The sequence below is a fragment of the Anguilla anguilla genome, chromosome 6 (assembly GCF_013347855.1).
Source record: "Anguilla anguilla isolate fAngAng1 chromosome 6, fAngAng1.pri, whole genome shotgun sequence".
Classification (NCBI taxonomy): domain Eukaryota; kingdom Metazoa; phylum Chordata; class Actinopteri; order Anguilliformes; family Anguillidae; genus Anguilla; species Anguilla anguilla.
Window position 1 is genome coordinate 50796594 of NC_049206.1, and position 15478 is coordinate 50812071.

The 15478-nt window shown below is 38.8% G+C and overlaps 1 protein-coding gene across 12 annotated transcripts in view; it reads right to left on the reverse strand.

Annotated features, from left to right (window-relative positions):
• The window catches only part of ptprk (protein tyrosine phosphatase receptor type K), a 137142-nt gene extending 127499 nt beyond the window's left edge, over positions 1 to 9643 (reverse strand). For 3 of the 12 annotated variants that reach the window (XM_035421509.1, XM_035421511.1, XM_035421508.1), the window contains exon 1: positions 9416 to 9643. In XM_035421509.1, coding sequence (XP_035277400.1) covers positions 9416 to 9488 — 73 coding nt within the window. In that variant the 5' untranslated portion in view covers positions 9489 to 9643. The remainder of the gene's footprint in view (positions 1 to 9415) is intronic. The other 9 variants (XM_035421515.1, XM_035421514.1, XM_035421513.1 and 6 more) reach the window with 4 other exon arrangements.
• Between the last annotated feature and the right edge of the window lie 5835 nt (positions 9644 to 15478).

Here is a 15478-nt window from a genome sequence, read left to right on the forward strand (position 1 = left end):
AAATGTTTTTCTGATGTGACCTCAAGCGAATGTTCACAAACTTATGCATTTCAAAAAAAATGTTTAATGTTGGTAGAAGCCTACATATCATTTGTATACAGACCCAACAGTCAGCACTGTATGCTCAAAATTGAATGTAGAGTCTCAGAATCTGACAGGAAGCGATCATAAGTGATCAAAGGTTTTTTTACAGCATGATTCCTAAAAGTGATTCAAAAAAATAATTGTCTCAACAAAACAAAACAATATAGATTTCCACCCAGGCACTGAATTTTAGTACCATAAAGAGTCAAGAAATCGTTTGTACATTGTCCCTCCAATGTTCTATAAACACATTTATCATTTTGTGTGCCATTTGGATGTTGATGTACTTTTGTTCCCTATTCCTCCCTCCGACAAAATGGTCCAAAATACTCTGGCATTTCCATTTCATTCTTCAGGAGTGAATGCATACAGTTCTCTATGCCGGACTTCAAAATCACAAAACCAAATTTCAAAATGATTGTCTAATCATCCAGAGAAAAATATGATGCTAGATAGCTTGTATTTCAGGTAAAGTTGTGAAGAAAAAAAATTACGTTGACATTATACGCAATAACAACTGCCACTGAAATAATGAATTAAGCATGACAGAGGCATGTTTATTTGTTGAGAGGCTGAATTGCAACTTCGTAATCAGATTGTGCTTCTCGGGGGTAGAACTCCAGCTATTTAACCTTCACCTGTGGGCTGCCGCAGACATTCCAATTTCTTTATTAGAAATTGGCTGCCATGAAACAATGTTAGCCTGTAGAGTTAACTTGACCCTATCAAAGTTCTCAGCTGGATGTAAATGATGTCAGTGACAAACAAGGGCTGAACTCTACACCCTCCTGTCTTTTCTGAATATCAATGAGCCAACAGGAAAGGCGCATCTCACAAATTCTAATTTATCCCCACGAAATGTCAGTTGAGCCAGTTATATTTCCTGCGCATTCACACGCGTTAGATATTCAGCCAAAGCCCTCCATTCAGTTTTGTTTTGTTTGTGAGGATAAAGTGGCTCAGTACCTAGGGTGCAGTTATATCCAGAAACCTACAAATCCAAGCGTATGCAAGTGTTCTGGGCAAATTTTTCAAAACGTCCCTTCGACCCAAACAACCCAGTTAATCTCAATTCAAACAGAGACAGCCATGGCTAACCAGCACCACATGTGGGGGAAAGTCTTGAGCAGGACCCCGAGAAGACAAATGCCCAATTGGTTTAGGGTATTTTAGGAAAGTCACAGGGACGGGAGGAAGGGGAGGGGAGCTGCATGTTTCACGAGCATGTCGACTGCATACTGCCACACATGAATGAAGGGTCAAGGAAATGCTGCACAAACATCACATGGGTTGTGTTATTCTTTCAACTAAGTAACCGTGCTGTGAATATAACTCCCATTGACAATGCCTGTCACTAAGTGGGCCATGGCTAACTTAATTCCACTAAAGAGTGATTATATCAGTGTCCTTAAAAACAGCATTGCCAAGCACATTTTTAGACCACATCTAAACAGGTGTACTGTGCCATAAAGTTCACATAATGGGAAATAGGCCTTAAAACGCAAAATGGAGTGGATGGGGAGAAACAGTTATATTAAAACAGTCGGTGCATGACGGAAAAGTATCTTCGGCCGTTACCGTTCTTGGCCTCAGTGGATTTCTGCAACTAAATACCAGCCGATTTTTGCAAGTCTATGTTGAAGACAAAAAAAAAGGCCGCATTTGTATAAAGCCTTTCCTAGTAAAACGTTACTTTTTGTCTGAAATCCACTGAGAAGGAAGGAATCTGCACAACATGCACATTCCAATACAACTTGGCGGCGGGAGGGAGGTGGGGTCTGAGAGCTTGCAGACTGAAAACGTAAAGCGGGGTGCGAGGGGGCTTATTTAAGAGAACTTCAATTCTTTGTTTAAGTGAAGGGCTGTAAATTCCATGTTTTGTCAGAGGACTCGGCTCTTTGTAGTTTTAATGTACCAGAAAGTGACGGCCCACTTGTCTCTCCAGCCAGCAGGTGGGAGCCGCTTAACTTCATCACAAAAACACACGGGGAGGGGAGAGGGGGGCACGCATTAGGGATTTACATCTACGCCATTAGCATTCATTTACACAGACCTTACCGGCAAATGCTCTCTCTACCAGCCTACCTTAAAATTTGACGTGCAACACAACAAAATGGAAGAAAAAAAAAACCCCAGCCAATGGGTTCAGTGGGTTCCACAGTAGGTAGGCAAACAAGGAAGGTAAACAAGCCCAGACTGATAAAAATCAGCCTAGAGAAGACTCCCACAAAAAAAACAGTTTTTTAAGGGCATTTCACCTAACAGTACAAACAAAGAAACCACACTGAGAAGCTTTGGGCTGCTTGGGTTAGAAAACGACTTTGAAGCCAAGACAGCCAAGAGTGTACTGTTTCAGGTGTCACAGTACAATTAGCCCCCCATGTGAATATGCAAGGCCTCCTTCAAATATGACACTAATAAACCCACTTTCTGTGACTAAGACATACTGGGGTGAAAGTGAAAGCAGGTGAGCCACAGGCATTCCATTGCCAGCCTATTTAAGAGGAGGTGGAATCGTAAGCCAATCCTTGAACACAGCCTGGACAGGAAATTGCCCACACTCCTTAGAGTAGGTGCCAGTGTTACGTGGCACTCCTCTCATCCGTTGCAGTGGAAAATGTAAAGGATTGTGGGCGTGCTCTGGGCCAGCGCAGTGACCAACAAATATTCCCACAGTTCCACAGCCCCTCGATTTTTCTGTTCCGCCAACACCAATGTGTTACCGTTAAGACAGTTACAAAATCAGCCAACTGATAAACATTACAAAATAAATGAATATATATATATATATATACACACACACACACACACACACAATCAATCAAATTCTTTGAAATTACTCAATATGCAACTACCATTCAATGTTTCAAAATTGGCTATGCAGCTGTACAAGTATTGTCTGCTTGGAGTAATATCTGCATATAGATACATGAAACAGAGCTTGTACAAAGCATGACTTTTGTTGCATTTCCTCCATTTTTTAGTTCTGGAAGTTCCATTCTTCAACAAAATAAGAAATATGCCTCCAGCAAGCTGACTGAAATAATCACAAAGCAGAGAGAAGTCTACATCACGTAAGAGTGATGTGACTCTGGTTTGGATCATTCCTACATGATATAACGAACAGAAGCAGTCACAGCAATCTGAACTCCCAAAAACATTGACTTTACACCGACGAATAAATGCACATTCAGTTTAAAAGATGGATGTTTGTAGCTAGACTAGCTGAACTTAAGGGTGCAGGATAAAATATAGTATCTAAATCAAGTCTTTGGTGGTGCAATTTACCTATGTGCAGTTGTTACTCCCATATACACCCATAAATTGGTTTTTGGAGGCATACAGGTCAACAAGTTCTGGATATTGGGTTCTTTAGATCCACAATGGACCCTGGTGCAGAGAGACGCCATCTCTCCGTCAATTTGAACAAAGCTAATAGGCTACTGCATAAACTTGTCATTTAATCCCCACACTTATGTCCAATTTTTACACACACACACACACACACGCAGCCCTGGCATCCTGTCAAAATGATCTAATTCGCACATTTGGCAACAGGCACATCTGCACTGCCAAATGCGGTCTTTTGTAGAATTAGATCTAGTTATGTCAATTACAAACGGCTCTTTGCAACCGTTAAGAGTCCGATATAGATTAAAAACCATAATCATCCATATTTAGTTAATTGCCACACTAGATGTGGAGACTTTGATCCAGTAAACGTATACAAAGTTTAACTAGTTAAAGGAATTTATCAACTGAGAATGTAAATTAATTTGTGCATTGCACATATTTATGTCATAGCAAGCAATGTTAAGGATTGAAATTAGTATAACTTTTAAGGACAAAGTCCATAAAAAAAAAAAACGAATTAATGGGACTGATAAACAATTTTACACAATTCTCTGGATAACTGGATCTTCGTCAATGTTCTTGCTGATCTCCCTTTCCTGTTTTTTATTTCCACAATCACATGGACATTCAGATCCCAAGTATACTTCGTAGCATCCTTTTAAATGTATTTTTAAATGTCTGATTGATTTTAAAGTACCAAGTAGTCTCTTGTTTCCTTATAGCCTATTTTTTGTCGTGGTTGTTTTTTAAAGCTTTTTTTTTTTTGTGTTTGTTTGTTTTTTTGTTTTTTTTGGGTGGTGGGGGGGGGGCTGTTCCAAATCACTGTGCACTGGCTGTGGAGAAGGGTTTGTTATTATTTTACCCCAGAGCGTTTGTGAAACCTGTCAGACACCTCTCACATGACACACTGTCTGGGAGCTAAAGGTATAACTGAAAACACAGCTGCTGAAGGGGGGGGGGGATTCAGAACAGGTTTATGAAATATGTCTCCTCAATATGGCGCAAAAAATAAGCGAAGATGCGTCAAATATTTTGAGGTACATTCCACTGTTGTACTTCTGCTGTTTATTCTGGCTCGGAAAACCACCCACAGCTGAAATTCAACAGACTTAACAGGAGGAGCTGCATTGTGACAGACCACGACACCACTTTCACTTTGAAAGGATACTCAGACTTCTTAGAGACTAAAGTTTAAAAAAAAAAAAAAATTGGAAAGCCTGGGGGAGGGGAGGGGGGTGACTTAAACAGGCAGGTAATATGATGCGTTTGTGCACTATAATCTTATTGGAGATAATGTTATGACGCTAAATTCTCTGAGGGGGGGGGGGAAACCCACCAGCATCAATAAGAGCAAAATACCAAAATCCTTCATCTGAGTTTTTTTTTTTTTCCTAGGCACTATCAGGAATAAAGTCAAGTCAGCGCTTTGAAAGCCCTTAAAATACCACCACAAAATGGAGCACCTAATCGCCATTTCCGAGGTAATCCACAAAATGCTGCGATGACAAAGAAATGGGGTGTATAAGAGCAACTGTGTCGGAAAGGATGGCCTGCTCTGCGAAAAAATGAACAATTCCCCCACTCCGAGTGATCTCTCTGTTTCCCCGATAGCCAGAGAAAGCGTCTGTGCTGCGCACGGCGACGTCGCGGACAGCCCTCCCGTCGCCTCCGTGGACGTTTCAAGCGGCTCCAGAGAAGCGTTTGCACGCTCGTTACCTTGGCGTGTCACGAGTGAGCAAGGCCCAAAGAACAAAGCTGAAGGCACAGCCAAACAGATGATTTTGGGTGCCGTTCCCCAGATGCAGCACTGGGCGGTCTGAAAAGGGTTACTCAGGTTTTTAGCTCCTTAAAGCAAACAACTCCCATTTAAAGGGACAGGGAAAACGTGAAAGGCATTTAAACCTCAACTGATTTCTTTTTTTTTTTTAATTTTTTTTTTAACTTCAGTCCTTTAGTTTCACTATGCCCTGTGCTTAACAAGTCTGCCTGCTTTGTAACAAGAACAGCACGCCCGTTTAAAATGGTGCTTTAAAGCTGCTGTATGCTGACAAAACATTTACATTGCAAGTCAGAATTAATAAACCCAGGGGGGAAATTATGCAGTGCTTGTGAAATCCGAAGGAATTAAATTTAAAAATTCTTTACAGTTGCAAAAATACTTGACACATTCTGTCAGGTATTGATTTATCATGCATAATCTAAAACTTCAGAAAAAACAACAAATACCTAGCTGAGCTGCAAATAAATTCTGTTGAGTGTTTAAAAAAAAAAAAAAAAAAAAAAAAAAAAAAAAAAAGGCAGAACAATTCCTACACGAGTGCTGTGATAAGCAACTTCTGACTGCCGGCTAACCTGCAATAAAACAAAGATATCTGGTTGGTTCGGCTTGCAGTGAATCGTCAGCAGCTTCGGTTCCCTGCTCTGCGTCGTCTTGCTCAACAGCCCGTGGTCTGCCACCGAGGGGAGGGTGTCCGTAAGGGGACCACCGTCTAAAACTAAATTGTCCAGATGCAGGTGCTGGTTCTGGCATACCTCAGCACTAAATTCATGTCGCTTGGACGTGCGTTCAAATGAAGCATGGCTTCCCGTCTGCTTTCTGAAGGCAGAGAATAACTACAGCGGAACTATAACCTTCCCCCACCCGCCAGGAATTCAGGGATGCAGATCTTCCAACATTAAAACGCACACACTGGGGCTATTCCCGTAAGACTGTGCAAGAATTTAGTCAAGTGTAAGTGAAGAGACTTTTTAAAACCATTTTATTATATTCCTTTGACACATTATTCTAATTGTATGCAAAGTTTATTTGTAACAGTTCAGGCTTTCAAAAAAGATAGTTCTCTAACTTATCTCAAGTTTTTACATAAAAAAGTAAAACTGGATTCAGGCACATTCATCTCAGAAACCACTGGGTAGAAAGCGGTATGTTGCTCCCTGATTCACAAATCAAGCATTCGTTTTGCCTCTTGAGGTCGCCTCAGAAATCTCTCAAAATACGCAGAAAGCATCGATTTCACACGCTGAATGGTTGGACATCCCCTTTGGCAGCTTGGATTGGTTCCCTTTGTTCCAAAATGTACTTGATCCGAGACCATAACTTGGTTCCAGGCAAGTAACACCTGTGTGTTTGCTCTTAATGAGAAATTCAATTTAAATTTCAATTTACCTACATTAAAAACTTGTTACGGAAGACTGGCTTAGAGAAATGCTTTGGGAGGTAAACTGGCCTCCATTTTATCCAGGAAGATAACAGAACTGAATTTTCCAGCTTGATCAGAAGTACATGGACAACTGACAACAAAATAATTTTTTTTTAAATCATGAATTAGACATAACGTGGAATTGTTTAGGCTGCAGGGACAGAATGTCTTTATTGAGTGAAACTTGCTAAACAGATACTCCACTATTAAAACATCATTGTATATAATATCTAGTGCATAACAACCATCTCTTAAGAGAATGAACATTGTAATTTCACTCTCAAACAACTAAACAACTGACAGATTAGAAGATATATATATATATATATATATATATATATATATATATATATATATATATATATATATATATATATATACTTTTTTGTCAAGTGAGGATCAGACATTTCTAAACTGCTGATTACAGAGAACACACAAGGTACAAAAGGTAATGAGGTAGGTCAGATGGAGGCCATTTTGGCACAATTAATTAGGAAAGGGCCTCAGGCAGACTAAAGGCCATTCCTAAAACTCACCTCATTCATTGGGTCTTATTTGCACTACAGCCAGATGTAACACAATAGACTATGCAGATTAGCATGTTGATGTTGCTTCCTCATTTCAGAGCATTGCGTTTAAATGTAAAGTGATCCTTTAGTTAATTTCCATAATGCTGCAGGCATAATTACACCATTTGCTAATCAATCCCCAAATAGTGTAATTTGGCATTTGTCATCCTGTGTTTTTGATTAGTCTAATGAAATTAATCCATGGTTAAGGCTTTCTGATTAATTAAACCAGCAATTATACAGACAGCTGTATTTTACATTTATTTTTTCCCCCCCAATGGCGAATTCATCTGTAGATGCAGTTTACATTCAAACAGATGTGGGAGCTGGTGCTTTCATTTCAGGGGAACAGAATTTTCATTTGGAAGCACCTTCTCATCCTACTTGGCAGCGACCTGAGGCTGTTTGTTGTAATAGATTTACAGACCAGTCGACCACAAATCATATAATCTGAAATGCAAACGGCATTTAACGAGTTAAAATTGAAACAGGAGTACATAAAAGGAATACTGCAAAACATGAAATCACAGTAGTAATTAAGCCTATGATAAATGAAGGCAGGAAGGGGCCATCAGGGACATATATTTCATTTTTGTGATTCTTAAATTTTTTTAAATTAATTGATGAGGGGAAGATATAAGAACAAACAATCTTATGGAAAAAAAATATATAGAACACCATTTTATTACATGGAATTAAAATAGACACTTTCCTGAGCAAATTAGCATTTGAAATGTTTTATAGACACTAGGATTCCAACCTCCTGCAGATCATCACATACCTCTGTGCCCATTTAGAAAATGTCAAGTAGCTGTAGCCCTTAATTTTATCCACTTAGAAGATTCTAATTTAAAAATTGCCGTTTAAGATACATTCAAAAACAAAATAGTTTAGGTAAAAGGAAGAAAAAAAATGTAACTCCATTCATCATATGGAGTAAGTATCTAAAAGTGTATATATAGCACCAGTGAGGAAAGTCAGGGGTAGTGGTACATTCCTAAAATAGTTTGGAGACCTGCGTTGTGTTGGTGGGGGTCTAGTCCTGATAAAGTTGCTCTCCTGACAATTCGTGGTGGATAGGCAAGGGCATATGCCTTTATCGGTGCTTTGATTTTGACACCATCTACAGAACAAAGGAGCACTCTTTAACAATGAAAAATAATAAATATTAAAGCACAAAAGATTGATCATGCATAAAATACTGTCTTTTAAAATACAGGTTGATTTAGGCTGCCATTTACACAAAGTATAAGACAAAAAGTAAACTAGATCTTACAAACCCACGCATTGTGAAATAAACAGCTAGTTTGTTCAACATATGCAAAGTTGTCAAGTGAACCCACTTATTAAATCTTCGATTCACATTAAATTGTCCGAAAATAAATATTTACCTGATTACAACATACACATATGTATTTTAGTAGAACACATGCCAAACTGTAGCTTCCGTGAAAATTATTTCATACACAGGTCAGATGAATAAGACTTATTGAGCTATATGAGGAAGTTCACCAGTTCATCTCCCGTGTAAAATAACTTGCGTAAATGGTTTTTACAATACCTATGACAATACAGACATGTAGCTTACGACAGTTGTGATCACCAGCCTAAATGTCAAGAGTGCGTAACGCTAAACGTGCAAATGAAATCACGGACCCCATCCGAGGGGCTGATCAACAAGCATTATCAATCTTCATCAAAAGTTTGCTAAATAGCACAGCAGTGCTTCATTAAAAACACTGTACAGCCTCGCGTTCACCACAGTCAGCGAATCATTACGGCAAAGCTTAATTATCATCCTCCGTGGTTTGCACTTTGCAACCCCTCGTCTATAAAGCATGCCATAAGAAAGAATAAGACCGATCGAAGTACTTTATTTACGAAAACAACCCCGACATATAAAATGTCAACACATTAAATGGACGGAGGGAGAGCTCGGATCGCTTTGAAATTACCTCCGCGACGCGGTTTTAAACGTCTGTATTACATACCTGTGGTGTGTTTCGAATGTATTCATTTAGAATACATACGCGACATAACTCAGAATAAATCAAATCGTACCCTAAACAAAGCCGTAACAAGAGTCTTGACAAACTTTCCAACTTTACCGACGTGCACACCTTGATGGGAACGTTTCCAACCAAACATTCTGTAACTTTCCTAGTCGTTCGAAACAGTAAAATGTTTATAAAACAACTAATAACTTACCAGCTGTGAATTGGGATCCGGCTCTGAGAATATGTAAACATAGCAGTAACAGATTGAGAGCGGTCGTATCCATGCTTGTTTATTGAGTTTTCAAAGTTTAAAAATTGTTTCGGTAGCTTTGGTTATTCCTGCCGATTCATGCGCTCCATTCTCACAGCTTTACTCTCGGCTACTTTGTTTCTCGGTGAGTGGAGAGAAGGTCCATGACGTCAGCTTTCTCTCCAATTCAAACGCCGCTGTTTGAAAACCTGCCTTTCCCTGGGAAAGAAAGCTCCCCCTGCTGTTACCAGGCCGCTACTTCAACTGGACGTTTTCTTTATTTTTAATAGGGTGCTTGTTCAGGAGGAATCAGTTTAGAGCAGGCGCTGTGAAGATCCCAATAATCTTTATACAATGCGAATGCGTGAATCTAATGATGTGTTGCCAGCCTATACACGTGGTATGAAGATCAGTGAATTTCTACAGCGTCTGCTTTGAGCTGATGTCCGTGAATGAACAGATAATTTTCAGGTAGTTTAACTCTATTGAACCGTTAAAAGGGGGTTAACAGTCATGGATGAATGGGCTACGATTTTTAAACACTGTCTGAATTTGAAGTGATAGCAATATAGCACTGTCAATACAACTTACTGCTAATGTTATTTCCAACTGAACGGGCACTCACATATAGCATATTAATGTGCTAATCTAAACACTTAGATGGTGCTGAAAACGGTTGGGACAGTAACTATCCCGTCACTATAGGCTACGCTACCTTGCCCTCTACCAGCCGATGTTCCTGCGTTTTTGCATGCTGCAAGCGTACCGCGGCACTTCTCAAGCCTACAACCAAAAAGTAGGCTACTGCAAGTCACAAAGAAGAATGGATCTGTATTTTCGGACTGTGTGTGAACTTGAATTATACGATGAGAAATACAGTTTGTGTCTGCGTGCGTGTACTGGGGAGTATGTGCATGCCTCTGTGTTTCTGGGGGTGGTGAGTGTGCGTTTACGTGACTCATTTTATTACTGATAAGGCTGCGTGCATGTGGCTCATGACTCTTAGAAATGAGTACGACATATGAGCAAACATTATCATTTTGAAATTAGCCCGTTGCGAAATCCCACCAAGGGCTTCGTTGTAGCAATGCCTATTCAATTAGACAACTGTTACCGCATTTCGCAGGTTTAAACATCTATATGCTAGCCGTGTCTCAAACTAGTTCACCCGTTGGCTAGTCTACTCGTTTAGGTTCCGCAGCTCGTCAGCGGATAGGCATTCGGGTGCCCGTTCACATTCTTTATGAATAATTGTACAGCCTACGCAGCGATCACAAAAAAACTCAAAATAGACTATAAAGACCAAATTTGTTAAGTAGCCTATTTGTTTGCTTACACAGAGTGATCCTACATGTTAACGTATGGTAACATGAATAAGCTACATTTAAAATATCCTACCTTAAGTTTTCAGTGAATTTGGAAATTTCGATATAAAGATAAGAACATCGGTAACAAAATCCAGTTCGTGATTATAATATGATAAAGTTTATAAAAAATTTTTTTTTCATATTTTAAGGTAATCATATTTTTTTTAATGAAAAATCATTACTACAACATTAATTAGACTAATACACCAATTTACGAAGGGTGTCAACTCTGTTTATCGCCATCATCAAATTAAATGAGATCAGGAAATAGGCTACTTCTTCGCCCTCTCTTGGATATTAAAAAATAAATAAAGTTGAGCTGGTAAACTGTTCACAAACTGTACACAAACAAAGAAACCCAAAAAAAAAAAAGAATAGACGCACGAAGTGTTCTTCACTGGTCCCTGTAACTTCAGGTGACGGACTAGGCTACAACTGCTGACCCTTCACCACCTATCTGTAGCAGCATCAGGCCTGTCTGATTCACACGAGAACAGATTTAAAATGGGAACCGTAGCATGACTTGATTTGACGTGGGCTTGTAATAATTATACACCACGGACGGCAAGCCTGTCGAAGGGTTATTAAAACATGCAGCCTTACACCAAACCGGCAAGGCGCTCGCTTGGGTAAGGGTTTGAGCTGTGGGCAGCGCTGCGGTGTAAACATTCCGAATCAAAGGCCTTGTCAGATCCGTAGCTGAAAGAAAAGTGGCCCGGGATTTATGTATTTATTTATTTATTTATTTGAAGGTGCCAATTTCATGTGTCAAAATGTTTGGACAACGCATTGTCAGTTCTCGCCTGGCAACACCTAGCAAATAACCCCAAGACTCATGCTCTCACATTCACAGAGTGTACCACGGGTGAGGGCAATACAGTTCTTTTCTACTGAAGACGGCAAAAAAACAACCCAAATACAACAAAGTGAATGTGTTAGTGCTGCTTAAGGCTACATGTTGGTCCTTCCTACTCTGAAAAGAGAGAGTAAAGAAATATAAACAAGCTCTTCAAACAGCCACTTTCTTAACAAGGACTGTGTGTATACAATTCCACAGGGCTAAAGGTAGAGCAGACTTATTAAAAGAGCTTATTTTCCCCGAGCAGTGTTTGGAAGACAGTAAAGGAAGGATAGTGTGGTGAAGTGATTTTAAGCAAAGAGGGGTCATCCACAGCTCTCTAGCAACGCATTTACACAGATCGAACCAGGCCAAGCTGGTCCCTGCTGGAATTGCCAGCCATGGTTCAAAGACTATCATATATTACACTAATGTAAATACAGTGCAAGGTGTACTGTGAAAATGACATGGCCGATATGGAAAGATGAGTGTGTATTTATATACTGTAGCATGCTTTCATTTGGTCAGTGCTTTGAGACCTATGCTATATTTTGTGTTAGTCATTATTATCCTAATGCAATTAATGGCAGATGGAATATAGCGTAATCACCATGCCTTTATTAGTAGGGACAAAGTTCTTCATGTTTGATTTATATATATATATATATATATATATATATGTGTGTGTGTGTGTGTGTGTGTATATATAGAGAGAGAGTGAGAGAGAGTGATATATATATAGAGAGAGAGAGAGAGCATCTCTGACTGTTTTTTTCTTCTTATTTCTCAGCTTTATAACAGCTTCCTTGACTTTCTTTGGCACAACTCTGGTCCTTATGCTGACAAACGCCAACAACAGACTCCAAAAGGAATCAACAGCGTAGAATCAAGACTAGATACAGAAAGCACTTGCAGTAAATAAGCAATTGAACACACCTGACTTATCAGAAACACCCATGAAGCCATTTGTCCCAAGCATTATGGTTATTTATACATGGAGAAACCAAAATGTATTATATACCATTACATAAAAGCTGAGAATTTGTACTGTAAACATTTGTGCATTGTTTGATTAAAATTTGATTAAAATTGTATTGTAAAAATGTCTTTGTGCCAAACATTATAGAGCTCACACACTCTCTCTCTGTCATACATATATATATATATATATATATATAATATTATACTACAAGACATGCAATCTTTTAATAGCTAATCTGTTGAGCTGTACATGTCAGGATATTGACCAAAACCCCTCTCTGGCAGCTTTGCAATTTACTAACACAACATCGCAACGCAGTTTGTTAACCCCCTGCCCGTGTAACCGGTCCATTAGCAGAGAGGTGATGAGGCCAGAGTTGCACAATCAGTTTCTCAGTCAACTTGAATGCAGGAGAAACCTGGGCAAAGCCTCACTTGGGCCAAGGAGTCTGGTTTCAGCTTCAGGAGAAAGGGAATTTGTAAGAACTAGGGAACTATTAAAACCTACAATCAATCTCTCATTTACATGCTTCCAAATACATTAACTTGCATTATTAATTCCTATTTGTTATTAATTTTAAATGGTATCTGACCACAAGTAGCTGTGTCCCACTAGAAACACCTGGTAATTCAATATTTTCATAAAATGATTGACAATTTAAATATTAGGTGTATTAGGCATTATTACCGCCAGTTTAGCAGACTTTCTTATCCAGAACAACTTACAAAGCTTTTGCGTTTTTATGCAGCATTCACTTACAGTATATAGCTGTATATACACTGAAGGAATTCAGTTTAAGTGCTGTGCTTGAGGGTACATTGATAGAGTCCTGCCTCAGAACTGAACCTGTCACCTTTAGGCTACTAGCCCAGTTCCCAAATCATTACACTGCACTGCCGCCCATGTTAAATTTTGCCCCAACTTGAAATGGAAAATAGCTGAGTTGTACCCTCTTATTAATGTAAGAAAAGATTATTTCAACCACAGGCGTCAGGGGGAATTGGAACAAAATGTCTTCCGGGTTAGTATTTTATTTGGGAAAGGCGATTTGGATTACAGGGTGACATCAAATGAGCAAAGTAGCTGTAAAATAAGGTCTGTGGTAATTATTCATTATTTTGGATGATGATGATTATTATTATCATCATTATTATTATTAGTAGTAGTATCCATGTTAATATATAACAAAATGTAAATAGTTTTCATAATTGTGTGCACTACTGCTAAAATCTTTTCTATTTTCTAAAAATAGCTCTGGGTGCCATTTGACTCCAGCTACAACATTAGTATACCAGCTAGATAAATGTCACCAACTGTCACCAGACATTAAAAAAATCTAATGCGTTCAAGTCATTTGACAAGGATATAGATGCATGGTTCATTGGGGCATGTGTATTATTTGTTGTAATAATTTAAAAATCGAAACCATTGCAAGTTGTTCACAAGCAATGGAATTAATGTGTTGCCTTAGCTGTTAGATGAGATGTAAATTAAGCAAATGAAAAACTTCTGATTAATTTCCAAATATGTGTAATGTGTTCTCAGTGGGGAAAAAATAATTGAAAATCAGAACAGAAAATTGAAAGTATGTTGCTAAAAGCCAGTTTTTTTTTTCAATTTAATTCTTTTTTTCTCTCTCACACATATTTTCATTAACAGGGTATACATTCAGACCGTGCTAGAACTGTTGAAGGGTATTACAGCACACGGGTTCCACACGGATTAACTTGTGTTTGCACATCAGTGAGTAAATTTCTTTATGCAGGAGCAAGTTCACAGCTGCCTTACACAATGTTCCCTATCAGTTTGCATAAACAATGGGTGACTCACGCAGACCACACCTCTCTCATGTAATGAGATCAGGTTGTCATACGGTGGTACCATATGGTACTTTCCTTTTAATCCAGGCATAACCTGAATGCATTAAAGCAAAAATAAATTATTTTTTCAGTCTGCTGGCGATAATACCAATTGCCACATTTAATACTCCAAAACCCATACGCCAACTGTTGCTTGGTCTATTAAAAATGTATAAGTCTAAGCACTGAAAAGAACCAGGCTGAATATCCAGCAGCAGTGCACAAGTAGTTATGTCTACACACACCTGGTGCCTATGCAGAAATATCAGGTTCATTGTTGATCATTCAAAAAAATAAATAAAAAATGAGGTGATGCAGCTATTCAGCCACATGTTTTCTCAGACCTCTGATGACAAGAACTTTTATGTCACCGGAACATTTTCAGACAAAGGGTGCCACTTCAATGAGTCACCTTTCATTGGCACACTTAGTCTTCCTGTCATGGATTTTGTTTGTTCGGTAACATGGGCTCTGTTCTTTCTTAAATATAGGACAAACAGTACACGCTACGATTTTAGTCTCAGCAGTTACGAATTTGCTTCAAATATTGTCAACAAAAAGCATTCTGAACCTCTCCAAGCACATAATGACTGAATAGACTTGATCTCATAATGAGGTGGAGGTGTATGCGAACTGTGGCAGTTGCATTGGCAAATACCTTGGAGAAGCAATTGTCTAGCTGCCTAACTGACAAGTCCAAAAATAGAGTTCCAAAAATGTAACTTGGATTTAGGTGCCTAGCTTATAAGAATGACTACCGTCGACCAATGAAAAATTACATTTCATTTCAATGTTTTAGCAATTGTTTCCTGCAAAAATATTCTTGCAGTACTATTGCTAAAGCCATAACATGGGAAGTATAAGGTAAGGAATGCACTGTACCATAAACAGTGGTGATTTTTATCACCTGTGTTTTGTTATATGAATGATTATTTGGTGGCATTGTTGGGCTTGGAAGCCATAGCCAAATCTCAAGAG